This window comes from Microcaecilia unicolor, chromosome 9 (assembly GCF_901765095.1).
Source record: "Microcaecilia unicolor chromosome 9, aMicUni1.1, whole genome shotgun sequence".
In the NCBI taxonomy this organism is placed as follows: Eukaryota; Metazoa; Chordata; class Amphibia; order Gymnophiona; family Siphonopidae; genus Microcaecilia; species Microcaecilia unicolor.
In genome coordinates, this window is record NC_044039.1 from 118,709,836 (window position 1) to 118,723,429 (window position 13,594).

A 13,594-nucleotide genomic window follows, 5' to 3' on the forward strand; every position below is an offset into this window, starting at 1 on the left:
GGTCTCCACCCAGTAGTATACATCACTACCATCAACTCAACAGGCCTTCCCATGTCTCTTCTTTAATGAGGCACTTCTTTAAAGGGCTATCCTGCAAGATTTGAGAAGCTGGGGTTAGTTGAAGCTGTGACTGGACAAGAATCTGGAGCCTCTGGAGCTTTTAGCCACCATGTGTTTATTATACATTTCAGTAGAAATTATTATACTGGTTGATATTTAAAATGATTTAACCGGCCTGAAACTCTTAAATCTCTTGTTTGGGGGTGGGGGGGGGCTTTGCTATCCACTAATTTTCAATGACACTTAAACAGTTATCTCTGCTGAAAATTAGTGATTAATTAGCACCTAAGTGAAAGCTGGCTGTTTTGGGAGTGTCCTGAGGGTGGGGGTGGAGTCAGCACTTGGCTGCTTAAATGCCGATATTCAGCACTTAAGCGACCAGGGTAACTGCATAAGTAGGACTGTGTTTTACACAGTCCCGTTTATGCGGCAACCCATGGCTGGTTAAATTCTAAATATCAACTTAACCAGCCATATGTTATCTGATGCCTCATAAACTGGATATTCAGTGCCAAAGCCTGGACATGGCCAGGCATTGAATATCTGGGAATATAGCCAGCATCAGCAAAACGCTCATCACCACCAGCTGAACATTGACCCCATAGGGGTTTTATTGTTTTGTTTTGATGTGGGTTTTTTTTGTTTTGTTTTTGTTTATTTTATAGTAAAAACACCTGTAGAAAGAGGCCTAGTGGAACAGTACAGGCCCTTTTAACTTCAAAAGTGGAGGACAGGTTTCAATGGACAATTTTACCTGGAAAACCGCTAGCTAACTAGGTAAAATTGTTTGAAAATTCTCTTTACAATTTTCAAAACAATATTTACTGTCACCGATTATGTAAACAGCATACAAAATAGATTTAAGGTGGGAAGAAAAGCCTCAGAGCTCCAGGTGAATGCGCCCTCTAACCATGTCGACTTATTCTTTACCAAAGAAACATCTGAATACTTCTTTTCTTTACCAGAGAAGAATAATTTGATTTGCAAAAGTCTTATAAATCTTTCTAAAGAGAAATGAACCTGTGTTGGAACAAAAGATAGTCCTCTCAAGAGAACTTCATATTCTTTTAATGACAATTGGTAAGAGGAAAGATTCACTACTACTGTTTCATCCATTCTTGTGATTGAGTGCAGGGTCGCTCTTGGTGAGATGTCTCTGTTGGGGGAGGCCGAGGCTGACCATCCTGATTCCTCTCTCCCCGAGCTGGCAACAGCGTGAGGGGGGGGGAGGGGAAGAGAGAAAAGAGAGGTGCTGGGGGGGGGGGGGGGGGGAGATGTAGCACTGATTCGGTTTGGTGTGGAACTTACCCCGTAGCACTGCCTATGTCCACAGTATGTCTCCAGTATTCTGTGCTTTTCTTCTCACCCGCTTTTGTTAGTAGCCCTTCAGAAAGATCCCGTGAAGTTTCTTAGGAATGCCAAACTGTGCTTTCCACATGAAATGTCTTGATATGCCATCTCCTTCTCTTTCTGGCCAGTGTATGTCAGTTTTTGGCCCGCTGTCAGGGCCCTGGCGGTGGTTTTGGAGGAGGACCTGGGCAACATCCTCATCTGGCACCTACTTACGCAGCTGTCAATGCTCTCTGCTCCCTAGGCACAGAAGAAGCTTTTAATGTCATCAACAGGTAATTTATGTGTAAGGACAATGCAAACAAGAGGGTTTTTTCCCCTGTATGTTAGAGTTGTTGGTGGTTGAATGATATTTGGAAAGAAAATCCTGAGAAATTTTACATAATTGAAGTTTGCTTTCAAAATCATAATTCACTGGTGGATGAATAATTGCATAGCATCCATGGTGCTTTGTTGGCTGGGAACATTTTATAACATTAGAATAATTATGCTAATTTTATAAAATAAACGTAAATTTTGAGAGCATTCATAAAATGCAGTAAAAGAGCCAAGAATTACTGAGCTGCTCTCAATACAATAGTCTGATTAGTAATGTCCTGCAAAAACATTCGGAGTAACAGTTGGGGTTTGTTTTAGCTCGACTCAATAATACCAGAACACAAGATGCATGCTAATTAGAGTCAACGCTTTTAAAAGACAGTTGTCTCTTGTCAAACAACTGGAAGGAAAACCATTTTACAAGTTCAGTGCTGAGAACCGGCAGGAGTCATTTCTACAATCTGAATTAATCTCTAACTGATTTATAATCCGTAAAATCCCCAAAAGAGTTCAAAACGGATTACAAAATAAAGAAACCAGGAATATCTGGGGAAATACAAGGCATAAATAAAGCGTAATTTAGAAATCTAAATTTTTATCATTATGATACATTTTTAAATGACAAAATAAAAAAAGACACCGCACGTACTTGGCACTACTAACTCTCTCTTTAAGAGCCCTTCAACTGTAACTACTCCCCTAACAAGGCTCATATATGGTTTTAACCTCCACCTTAACCATATATCATATAGAAATCATTCATTTGTTTTTATGTTTTTATCGCCTCAGCAGTGCACACGACCAACTTCACTCTTTTATTGGACATTCAACAGCACCCAAATCCTCACTGGCGATAATATTTTATTAAACTGTTTTTTCATTTACTTATTTAACTGTTCATTTTACTTTTTAATCTCTAAGTTACTTATAAGCAATACTTAACTTGCACTGAATGGTCAGACCAGGGGTTCAACAATGCCCTGGTTCAATGGCATTGTTGAATGGCATTGTTGAACCCCTGGTCTGATCGTTCAGTGCAAGTTAAGTATTGCTTATAAGTAACTTAGAGATTAAAAAGTAAAATGAACAGTTAAATAAGTAAATGAAAAAACAGTTTAATAAAATATTATCGCCAGTGAGGATTTGGGTGCTGTTGAATGTCCAATAAAAGAGTGAAGTTGGTCGTGTGCACTGCTGAGGCGATAAAAAACATAAAAAAACAAATGAATGATTTCTATATGATATATGGTTAAGGTGGAGGTTAAAACCATATATGAGCCTTGTTAGGGGAGTAGTAAAAATAAAAAAGAGCCTTGTGTTACAGCTTTGCTAAATAATTCCAGATACAAGCAGCCTAAAATTTAAAATTTGTTCATAATATTTGTATAACATAAACCAGCCACTGATTGAAAGTGAAGTAATAGTGTATTTTTAGAGCAAATGTCTCAATTTGTCACAGGGAAATATAAACAACCAAATATTCAGGTGCAATTCTCCTAAAGCTCCTGTAAATAAGATGATCCAATTTAAATCCAATACAAGCCTGAACCAGAAGCCAGTGTAATTGTCTCAGAAGAAGGGTCACAAATTTTGTATTTATGTAATTTTAACATAAGTTTTAGCATCAGTATTTTGACGTACTTTTTAAAAAATTAAACTATTAAAGTCCCAAAGACACCTGAATAAATAGCGTTAAAATAATCTGTGTGGGGAAGAATGGAAACTTGAACTAAGATATAAAATGTTTCTTAATGGAAGAAAAATCTAATTGATCGCAACTGATGTATTTTTTAAAATCCTTTTTTTGTTTTATAATCATATTTATCTGATAATTTAAAGATAGGGAAGAATCCAAGATGGCATCTAATATTCTGGATGTCAACTCTATTGGAAGAGAAAGACCAGAAGGTAGAGAGACTCTCAGGAGTCGGGTTGCTAAACCTTTCTTTGCACTGTTCAGTTTTAAGAAGAGAGAAGAATTCCAACTCTCAACAATCCTAATAAATCTTGGATTTTCAGAAAAGTTAGAGCAACATCATCCAAATCGGGAACCAATAATAAAATCAGCATAAGAATAAAAAGCCACACCCAAATCCTTCAGGCTTTTACCAAACGAGCCCACGTGTATTTTAAAAGGTAACGGGAACACCATATTTACCCCCCCCCCTCCCGTTTACTAAGCTGCTCGCTAATGCCGATACAGCCCATTCAAGGGTTTAGTTTGCCAGACAAAAAGAAATGACAGCAATCCATAGAAAACCAAATAAGGGCATAGTCAGGTACAGTGTTACTGCAAGGGATTAAATTGCACTAGCAACACTGGTTTTGGTTTAATTGACCCTGTTCTGAAGTACAAATGTTGTCTTTTTAAAATCCATATTCTCCCATGCTTATTTGGAGATTAAGGTAAGCCTTGATACATCTTGTCTGTTGTCATTTTTCAGACTCTGAGCCAGAAATTTATGGGTTCAGCTTCTACAGTAGGATATTCATGTCTGACCTACACCTCTGTGGCAGTGGTTCTCAATTTTTCTTCTGTTGTAACACATATGTCAAACAATTTACTCTATAAATTGTTATAGGATGTTTCCCCTTAATTGCCCATCATGCAAAAATATATTCAAATTCTGTTGTCATCTTAGTAACAACCAAAAAACAAAACAAAACACTTTTTGTTCACCATTGCTGTATGGGCAGTTGTTTATTTTTCTAACTAGGTTGGTGCCTTTCTATTTCAAAGACTCCTTTTCATTTCCCATTTCTTCTGTTTTCTCTCTTTGATCCCTACATTTAACTCTGACTTTGATCTTTCTCTTTCATCTCTTCTCCATTTCTCTTTTCTATGGCTCTCTATCCACTCATAGTTAAGATTTCACCTCTCTTTCTTGCTCTTTCAGTCTTCATTCTCCCTTTTTTTCATCTCCTACTTACCTACTAGCTTTCCAACTTCCATTCTCCCTCCTCCCCACTTAACCAGTTACCTCCTTTCTCTCACTTTTTCCCTAATCTTCTGCTCCCTCTCTTTCTTTCTTTCTTTCTTTCTTTCATTCATTCATTCCTTAGAACCCCACTTCCAACCCTGTATACTCATCTCTGATCACTGTTCCTTTTAAGCTGAGCAGGAGTCCTCCAACTGCATTTCTGCCAGTGGGGGGGGGGGGGGGGTGCTTCAATATTGTGTTTTCAGTTGCTTAGGGCAGACAGGTTCCCTGGAGTCCTGCAGAGCTTGCCTATTCCTAACTATTGAAAATGTGATAATGAAACAGCACCCCCCCACTGGCAGGACTGTAGGTGGAGGATTCCCAATCAGCTTAGAGGGAACAGTGTCTCTGATTCTCAGCTCTCGTTTGTCTTCCTCTACCTCTTTTACCGTACAGCCCCATCTCTTTCCCTGTCACTTATTAAGTCTCAGTGCAGCCCTTTACCCCTGTCATACTCTCTGCTTAATTTCCATACCCCGGTTAATCTCCTTCCTAGCCCCTCCATTTTCCATTTTCTCTCACACCTTCACAAACCTGTCCCTTAACAACTATGGAATTCGCTGCCAAAAATAGTAAAAACTATGCCAGACCACCTTAATTTCCGGAAATCACTAAAAACGGTCCTGTTCAAAAGAGCATACCCCACCGACCCAACATAAAAATACATGGACACCCGCGACACAAATCAAAGAACGTAAAGAACATTACCTGACTCTTCCTCCCCCCCCCCCTCTATGTTCCCCCAACTACACCTACCTTACATGTACCTTATCTACCACAACGTCACCTTGTAATCATTTGTACCATGTATTTGTTCAGTCCGGAATCGGCTAACGCTGTTAATGGCAATATATAAGCCACATTGAGCCTGTAAAAAGGTGGGAAAATGTGGGATACAAATGCAACAAATAAAAAAAATAAAAATTCTCTCAGCCTTTACTCCAGTACCTCCAAACCCTTCAGTTTCACACTATTTCTCCTCTCCACCCCACTTTTTCTATTCCCTGTCTTAAATTCCTCATCCCATTTAGCATATCCCTGCTCTTACTCCCACCCCCTACCATCTCAAAGTCCCCACTGAATCTTGATCCTGAAAACCATTTTTGGGGTGGGGGGAAGCAGCTGGAATACATAGGGTTCCCTTCTATAACACCACCATTACACCAGGTTCATCTCTCATGCTCTCCAGGCTCCTTCTCTCTCTCAGTTAAATGTTAACCTACATTACTGGACCAGACTGGCAGTGGAGGTTGCAGAATGCAGCATGTGTAACTCAAGTTGGTGGCTACAGTGATTTATGGTAACAGCACAGATAAGAATGCAGATAAGATGCTTTCAGTTGTGGGAGGGGCAGTTAATCTAAGGTGGAAGACAGCAGAACTACAGCATTTCCAGTTGGGGTTGCCAGCACTACATTTGAGGGTGATGGAGAAGCAGAAATAGGGATCAGAAATAGGGGTTTCAAGTGGTTCTCCACTCTCCCCAGCCTATAGGCAGACATGGTATTAAAGATAGCATGGGCTTGCTGTCTGTCAAATTTTTGGTAACACGTCTTTCATTTCTTGATGACACACCAGAGTCCAGACAAACTGATGAGAACCACTGGTTTATGGTATACTACTGTGGAACTGTTCCTACATTGTAAGTGTTATTCTTTAAATATTAAATACAGAACTGCGTATCCCATAAAGATTAAAAGAATATGATGGGCTGGTATGTTCAAATGTTCTGGCTAGGGTTGGTAGGGCTTGGACATTGGTACAGATGCAGTCTGGCCCTTGGACAGAGCAAGGCCAGCAACTGCTTCCTGATGGTACAAAAAAAGACACTAAAGGGATTAGGCTTGAATAGTCTTCTATCCCTTGCCCAGGCAATCCTGCGAGAATGGAGGCAAAAATTGTTGAATGCAACAAAATATGCCATGGCACATTTCACATGGAATGTAGTTGCTGACTTGGATGTCAAATTGCACTTTTCCATTCCCTACTGATGTACAGCATGCAGTTCCATGAATAATTACTACTGTATTTCACACTAAAGTGGGTGGCATTTAACCACTCTTTGAAAAGCACTTTCTGATCCTGCTTTGACAAAACTGCTGCAGAAGCAAAAATAACTTTCTTGGCTTTGTACCACAGGTTTGTTGACAAAAATCTTTCTTTTTTTATTGTATTTCAGGGAAAAGCTTTTGGAATTTCTATATGCTCTTAAGCAACCAGATGGCTCCTTTATCATGCATCGGGGTGGTGAAGTGGATGTCAGGTTTGTTCTCATTTGTGGATTTTGTTTATATAAACGCAAAATACAGTTCATATGTTTACATTGCCTTCCATTGTAAGGTTTTTGTCTTTGAACTGTGCCGTGCCAGTTCACAATTCTTTCCCAGTAAAGACTATAGCTTTATATGAGTTTAAGAAACTTGTTCTCGGAAGAGGTGACAAGGTAACTCATCAGTCCAGATGCAGAATTCCAGCCTTAGGGTTGATATTTGCAAGAAATGTTTATAAAATAGACACCTGGCATCTAGGAGGTTCAGACAACAGAATACATAGATGATACCAAGGGGTCCTTTTACTAAGCTTTGGTAAGGGCTAGTGTATGTTTCTCCGAGGACAAGCAGGCTGCTTGTTCTCACGACTGGGTGACGTCCGCGGCAGCTCCCACCAACCGGAAGAAGCTTCGCGGGCGGTCCGCACGCAGGGCACGCCCACCGCGCATGCGCGGCCGTCTTCCCGCCCGTGCGCGACCGTTCCCGCCAGTCCTTTCTTTTCCGCGCCTGGAGAGAGTCGTGCTGTTGCCGCTCTCTCTTCGTCAGCCCCGGAAAACCGATCGCGTTCGTCGCAAATTTGTTTATTTTTCGTTTATTTTGTTTCTGTTGCCGCGCGCTCCAGTTTTCTTTTCTTCAAAAAAAAAAAAAAAAGAGAGCACGTGCTTTATTTTTCCCTCGTTTCTAGCGGGGGCATCGCGTTGCGGCCTTGTGGCCGCGCGGTCGATTATTTTTCGAGGTGTGATTTACCGCCACCATCGACGACTTTAACTTCGCCGACGCGATTTTTCCGTCGATGTCCTCGAAGGTCCCGAGTGGATTTAAGAAGTGTGGTCGGTGCGGCCGGCCTATCTCGCAGACCGACACCCACGCTTGGTGCCTCCAGTGCCTCGGGCCGGAGCACAATATCAAGTTGTGTTCGCTGTGTCTTGGTCTCCGGAAACGGACTCAAGTTGCGAGGCAAGTTCTTCGGGACCGTCTTTTTGGAACTTGCGCCGGCCCCTCGACGTCGACCTCGATGGCATCGGTATCGACGGCCGGTTCTTCGGTACCGGTATCGAGGCCCGAGAAATTGGCACCGATGGCATCGACCCCAGGAGCACAGGTCCCGTCGGCCCGCCGGTCCTCCGGTGAGGGTAGGGGTGAGAAGCTGCGTGGGCAATCGGCCCCGGTCACTCCCTCGGCCCATGGCCCTCGGGACCGAACCCTGTCTGACCCGGTTCCTCGGGACCGAGGGGGATCGACCTCCTCCTCCTCTATTCCACCTGGCACCAATGATGGGCACCGCAAGAAATCCAAAAAGCACCGTCATCGGTCGCCTTCGGTGCTCGGTACCGCTGAGGAGTCGACGCCGAAGCATCCTCGTCGGGAGGAGAGATCCCCTTCGGTTGTGGAGGTACCGACGCGTCAGGGTCCCAGCACTTCGGTGCAGTCTCCTGGACCCGAGCAGCTTCCGGCACCGACACCTCTACCAGCCCCCCCGTCTTTCCCGGCAGCGGACCTGGACGAGTGCCTCCGAGCCATCCTTCCGGGGATCCTGGAAGGGCTGATGCGCCAGGCTGTGCCGGCGCCGGGGGTGCTTGCGCCCTCGGCGCCGTTGACTGTGGCGCCGGCGAGCTCTAGCCCGGTGCCGAGGCCGTCGACACGTCTCGACCGCCACGCAGGTGGAGTCCCCATATTTTTGGTGAGAAGGTTGAGCAGCTGGTGGACCAACTGCATCAGCGGGAAACCGCCCTCGACAAGCTCTCCCACCGGGCGCCTTCAGCATCCACCTCAGCAGGTGGACGTTTTTCCCGGGCCTGGCAGGCTGTGCCCTATTCTTTTGCAAAGCGTAGGTACACCCAGCTGGCCCGAAGGCCTCGTCAGGCACAGGGACAGCCCCAGCGCGCTCGTTCTCGTCAACAGCGTGCGCCTAAGCAGCCCCCTGCGCCTCCACAGCAAAAGCCGGGGACGGGCTTTTGACTGGATCCACGGGAACATAGCCGCCCTCAAAGTGTCCGTACCGGACGATCTGCCGGTTGGAGGGAGGTTAAAATTTTTTCACCAAAGGTGGCCTCTCATAACCTCCGACCAGTGGGTTCTCCAAATAGTGCGGTGCGGATTCGCCCTGAATTTGGCCTCCCCGCCACCAAATTGTCCTCCGGGAGCTCAATCCTTCAGCTCCCATCACAAGCAGGTACTTGCAGAGGAACTCTCCGCCCTTCTCAGCGCCAATGCGGTCGAGCCCGTACCACCCGGGCAAGAAGGGCAGGGATTCTATTCCAGGTACTTCCTTGTGGAAAAGAAAACAGGGGGGATGCGTCCCATCCTAGACCTGAGAGGCCTGAACAAATTCCTGGTCAAAGAAAAGTTCAGGATGCTTTCCTTGGGCACCCTACTGCCAATGATTCAGAAAAACGATTGGCTATGTTCCCTGGATTTAAAGGACGCATACACTCACATCCCGATACTGCCAGCTCACAGACAGTATCTCAGATTCCGCCTGGGTGCACAGCACTTTCAGTATTGTGTGCTGCCCTTTGGGCTCGCCTCTGCCCCACGAGTGTTTACAAAGTGTCTCGTGGTGGTAGCGGCGTACCTACGCAAGCTGGGAGTGCACGTGTTCCCATATCTCGACGATTGGCTGGTCAAGAGCACCTCGGAGGCAGGAGCCCTCCGGTCTATGCAGTGCACTATTCAACTTCTGGAGCTGCTGGGGTTTGTGATAAATTACCCAAAGTCCCATCTCCAGCCAACACAGTCTCTGGAATTCATAGGAGCTCTGCTGAATACCCAGACGGCTCGGGCCTTCCTTCCCGAAGCGAGGGCCAACAACCTCCTGTCCCTGGCTTCGCAGACCAGAGCGTCTCAGCAGGTCACAGCTCGGCAGATGTTGAGACTTCTGGGTCATATGGCCTCCACAGTTCATGTGACTCCCATGGCTCGTCTTCACATGAGATCTGCTCAATGGACCCTAGCTTCCCAGTGGTTTCAGGCCACCGGGAATCTAGAAGATGTCATCCGCCTCTCCACCAGCTGCCGCACTTCACTGCTCTGGTGGACCATCCGGACCAATTTGACCCTGGGACGTCCATTCCAAATTCCGCAGCCCACGAAAGTGCTGACGACGGATGCATCTCGCCTGGGGTGGGGCGCTCATGTCGATGGGCTTCACACCCAGGGTCTGTGGTCCCTCCAGGAAAAGGATCTGCAGATCAACCTCCTGGAGCTCCGAGCGATCTGGAACGCACTGAAGGCTTTCAGAGATCGGCTGTCCTGCCAAATTATCCAAATTCGGACAGACAATCAGGTTGCAATGTATTACACCAACAAGCAGGGGGGCACCGGATCTCGCCCCCTGTGTCAGGAAGCCGTCGGGATGTGGAGTTGGGCCTGCCGGTTCGGCATGCTTCTCCAAGCCACATACCTGGCAGGCGTAAACAACAGTCTGGCCGACAGACTGAGCAGAGTCATGCAACCGCACGAGTGGTCGCTTCATTCCAGAGTGGTACGCAAGATCTTTCGAGAGTGGGGCACCCCCTCGGTGGACCTTTTCGCCTCTCAGACCAACCACAAGCTGCCTCTGTTCTGTTCCAGACTTCAGGCACACGGCAGGCTAGCGTCGGATGCCTTTCTCCTCCATTGGGGGACCGGCCTCCTGTACGCTTATCCTCCCATACCTTTGGTGGGGAAGACCTTACTGAAGCTCAAGCAAGACCACGGCACCATGATTCTGATAGCGCCCTTTTGGCCCCATCAGATCTGGTTCCCTCTTCTTCTGGAGTTGTCCTCAGAAGAACCGTGGAGATTGGAGTGTTTTCCGACTCTCATTTCACAGAACGACGGAGCGTTGCTGCACCCCAACCTTCAGTCCCTGGCTCTCACGGCCTGGATGTTGAGGGCGTAGACTTCACTGCGTTGGGTCTGTCTGAGGGTGTCTCCCGCGTCTTGCTTGCCTCTAGGAAGGATTCCACTAAAAGAGTTACTTTTTCAAGTGGAGGAGGTTTGTCGTTTGGTGTGAGAGCAAGGCCCTAGAACCTCGTTCTTGCCCTGCACAGAACCTGCTTGAATACCTTCTGCACTTATCAGTCTGGCCTCAAGACCAACTCAGTAAGGAATCACCTTAGTGCGATTAGTGCTTACCATTATCGTGTGGAAGGTAAAGCCATCTCTGGAGAGCCTTTAGTCGTTCGATTCATGAGAGGCTTGCTTTTGTCAAAGCCCCCTATCAAGCCTCCTACAGTGTCATGGGATCTCAACGTCGTCCTCACCCAGCTGATGAAACCTCCTTTTGAGCCACTGAATACCTGCCATCTGAAGTACTTGACCTGGAAGGTCATTTTCTTGGTGGCAGTTACTTCAGCTCGTAGGGTCAGTGAGCTTCAAGCCCTGGTAGCTCATGCTCCATATACCAAATTTCATCACAACAGAGTAGTGCTCCGCACCCACCCAAAGTTCCTGCCGAAGGTGGTGTCGGAGTTCCATCTTAACCAGTCAATTGTCTTGCCAACATTCTTTCCCAGGCCGCATACCCCCCCTGCTGAACGTCAGTTGCACACATTGGACTGCAAGAGAGCATTGGCCTTCTACTTGGAGCGGACACAGCCCCACAGACAGTCCGCCCAATTGTTTGTTTCTTTCAACCCTAACAGGCTAGGGGTCGCTGTCGGGAAACGCACCATCTCCAATTGGCTAGCAGATTGCATTTCCTTCACTTACGCCCAGGCTGGGCTGGCTCTTGAGGGTCATGTCACGGCTCATAGTGTTAGAGCCATGGCAGCGTCAGTGGCCCACTTGAAGTCAGCCACTATTGAAGAGATTTGCAAGGCTGCGACGTGGTCATCTGTCCACACATTCACATCACATTACTGCCTCCAGCAGGATACCCGACGCGTCAGTCGGTTCGGGCAGTCGGTGCTGCAGAATCTGTTTGGGGTGTAAATCCAACTCCACCCTCCAGGACCCGAATTTATTCTGGTCAGGCTGCACTCTCAGTTAGTTGTTCTTCGTAGGTCAATTTTCTGTTGTATCCTCGCCGTTGCGAGGTTCAATTGACCTGGGTTCTTGTTTTGAGTGAGCCTGAGAGCTAGGGATACCCCAGTCGTGAGAACAAGCAGCCTGCTTGTCCTCGGAGAAAGTGAATGATACATACCTGTAGCAGGTGTTCTCCGAGGACAGCAGGCTGATTGTTCTCACCTACCCTCCCTCCTCCCCTTTGGAGTTGCGTTTTCATCTTTTTGCTTGTCATTCAACTGGCGGGAACGGTCGCGCACGGGCGGGAAGACGGCCGCGCATGCGCGGTGGGCGTGCCCTGCGTGAGGACCGCCCGCGAAGCTTCTTCCGGTTGGTGGGGGCTGCCGCGGACGTCACCCAGTCGTGAGAACAATCAGCCTGCTGTCCTCGGAGAACACCTGCTACAGGTATGTATCATTCACTTTATTGCAGCTTAAAAGGGCGTACTGCAGGACACGCTCAGGTGTACTGCGGTAAGTTCCCAATTGGAGATACTATTTTAAATTTTCATGGAGGAACATGTCTGGTGGGTGGAGAGTGATCCAGTGCTAATCAGTGTGTCCACATTTACTACGCACTAACTGATTAGCACAGGATTACCGCGGAAGCCCTTGTCACCTATAGAATAGTGTGGGGTTTTTTAAATGGCCATTAATTGAATATAGAAAATAGGCCATTTTCCAGTTGTAGTAAAAATGGCCTTAGCGTGTGGGAAATGCCCATATAAGGGCACGCTAAGGCCAACGTTTACCATAGCTTGGTAAAAGGGCCCCTAAATAATAATGTTCACTCACTAAAATTAAATAATCATTTTTTGCCCATTTTCATTGTTATAACTAAAAATTGCCATTCCATGCAATTTTCAGAGTAAGACATTTTTTGATATACAATAAAATGGGCAATAATATACCAGTAACATAACCAATAAAAGGTGAAATTATTCTTCAATGAGCAAGATGAATCACCCACAAAAATGTGCGACATCAACAGTGTTGCAGAGAGCTCTGGAAAATTGGAATGTAACTTTTGGGAATTGCCCTTCAATAACACTTAAACACAAAAATACTAGGTTCTACTGTGGTATCGGGGAAAAGTTTTTAAAACTATTTATTTATGCAACTTTTAATACATCCACGCAAATGCTTATAAAGAAGAAGAAAGTACATTTAAGTAATATATAATGAAGACAACAAGACAATCAAAATGAAGGAAACAAACATCTCTCTTAAAGGCCACAAGTTGGAGAAACAGAGCGATCTGTTGGGAATCAAAGATGAAAGAAAAAAATTGCAGCTTAGTAGCTGATCTCCCAGTCATTTAACTTTCAAGTCTCTGTGTAAGGATGTAGAGAGGGCTATGGCATATTGGCCTGTGACAGATGTAATTGAGGGTCTTTAGAAGACAGAAAGTTAGTTGTGAAGACTCAAACTCCCATATTTAACATTTTATAAGGAAATGTTAAATAAAGAGCTCCAATTTGAAGGGTCCTAGGTCTAAGGAGCAAGAACTGCCTTCCATGGGTTTGTGTTTCTTCACAACATCAGGAAAAATCCATATTTTCACATTATAAAATAATTCACATCTATGAGAGAAAAAAACTTTCAGAACCAAGTCTCTATCACAATAT

The 13,594-nt window shown here is 45.6% G+C and overlaps 1 protein-coding gene across 1 annotated transcript in view; it reads left to right on the forward strand.

Annotated features, from left to right (window-relative positions):
• Positions 1 to 13,594, forward strand: part of LOC115477943 (protein farnesyltransferase subunit beta-like) — a 109,276-nt gene that overhangs the window by 50,502 nt on the left and 45,180 nt on the right. Inside the window, exons 5-6 of the mRNA XM_030215092.1 lie at positions 1,539 to 1,685; positions 6,888 to 6,971. Of these exons, the coding sequence (XP_030070952.1) occupies positions 1,539 to 1,685; positions 6,888 to 6,971 (231 nt within the window). The remainder of the gene's footprint in view (positions 1 to 1,538; positions 1,686 to 6,887; positions 6,972 to 13,594) is intronic.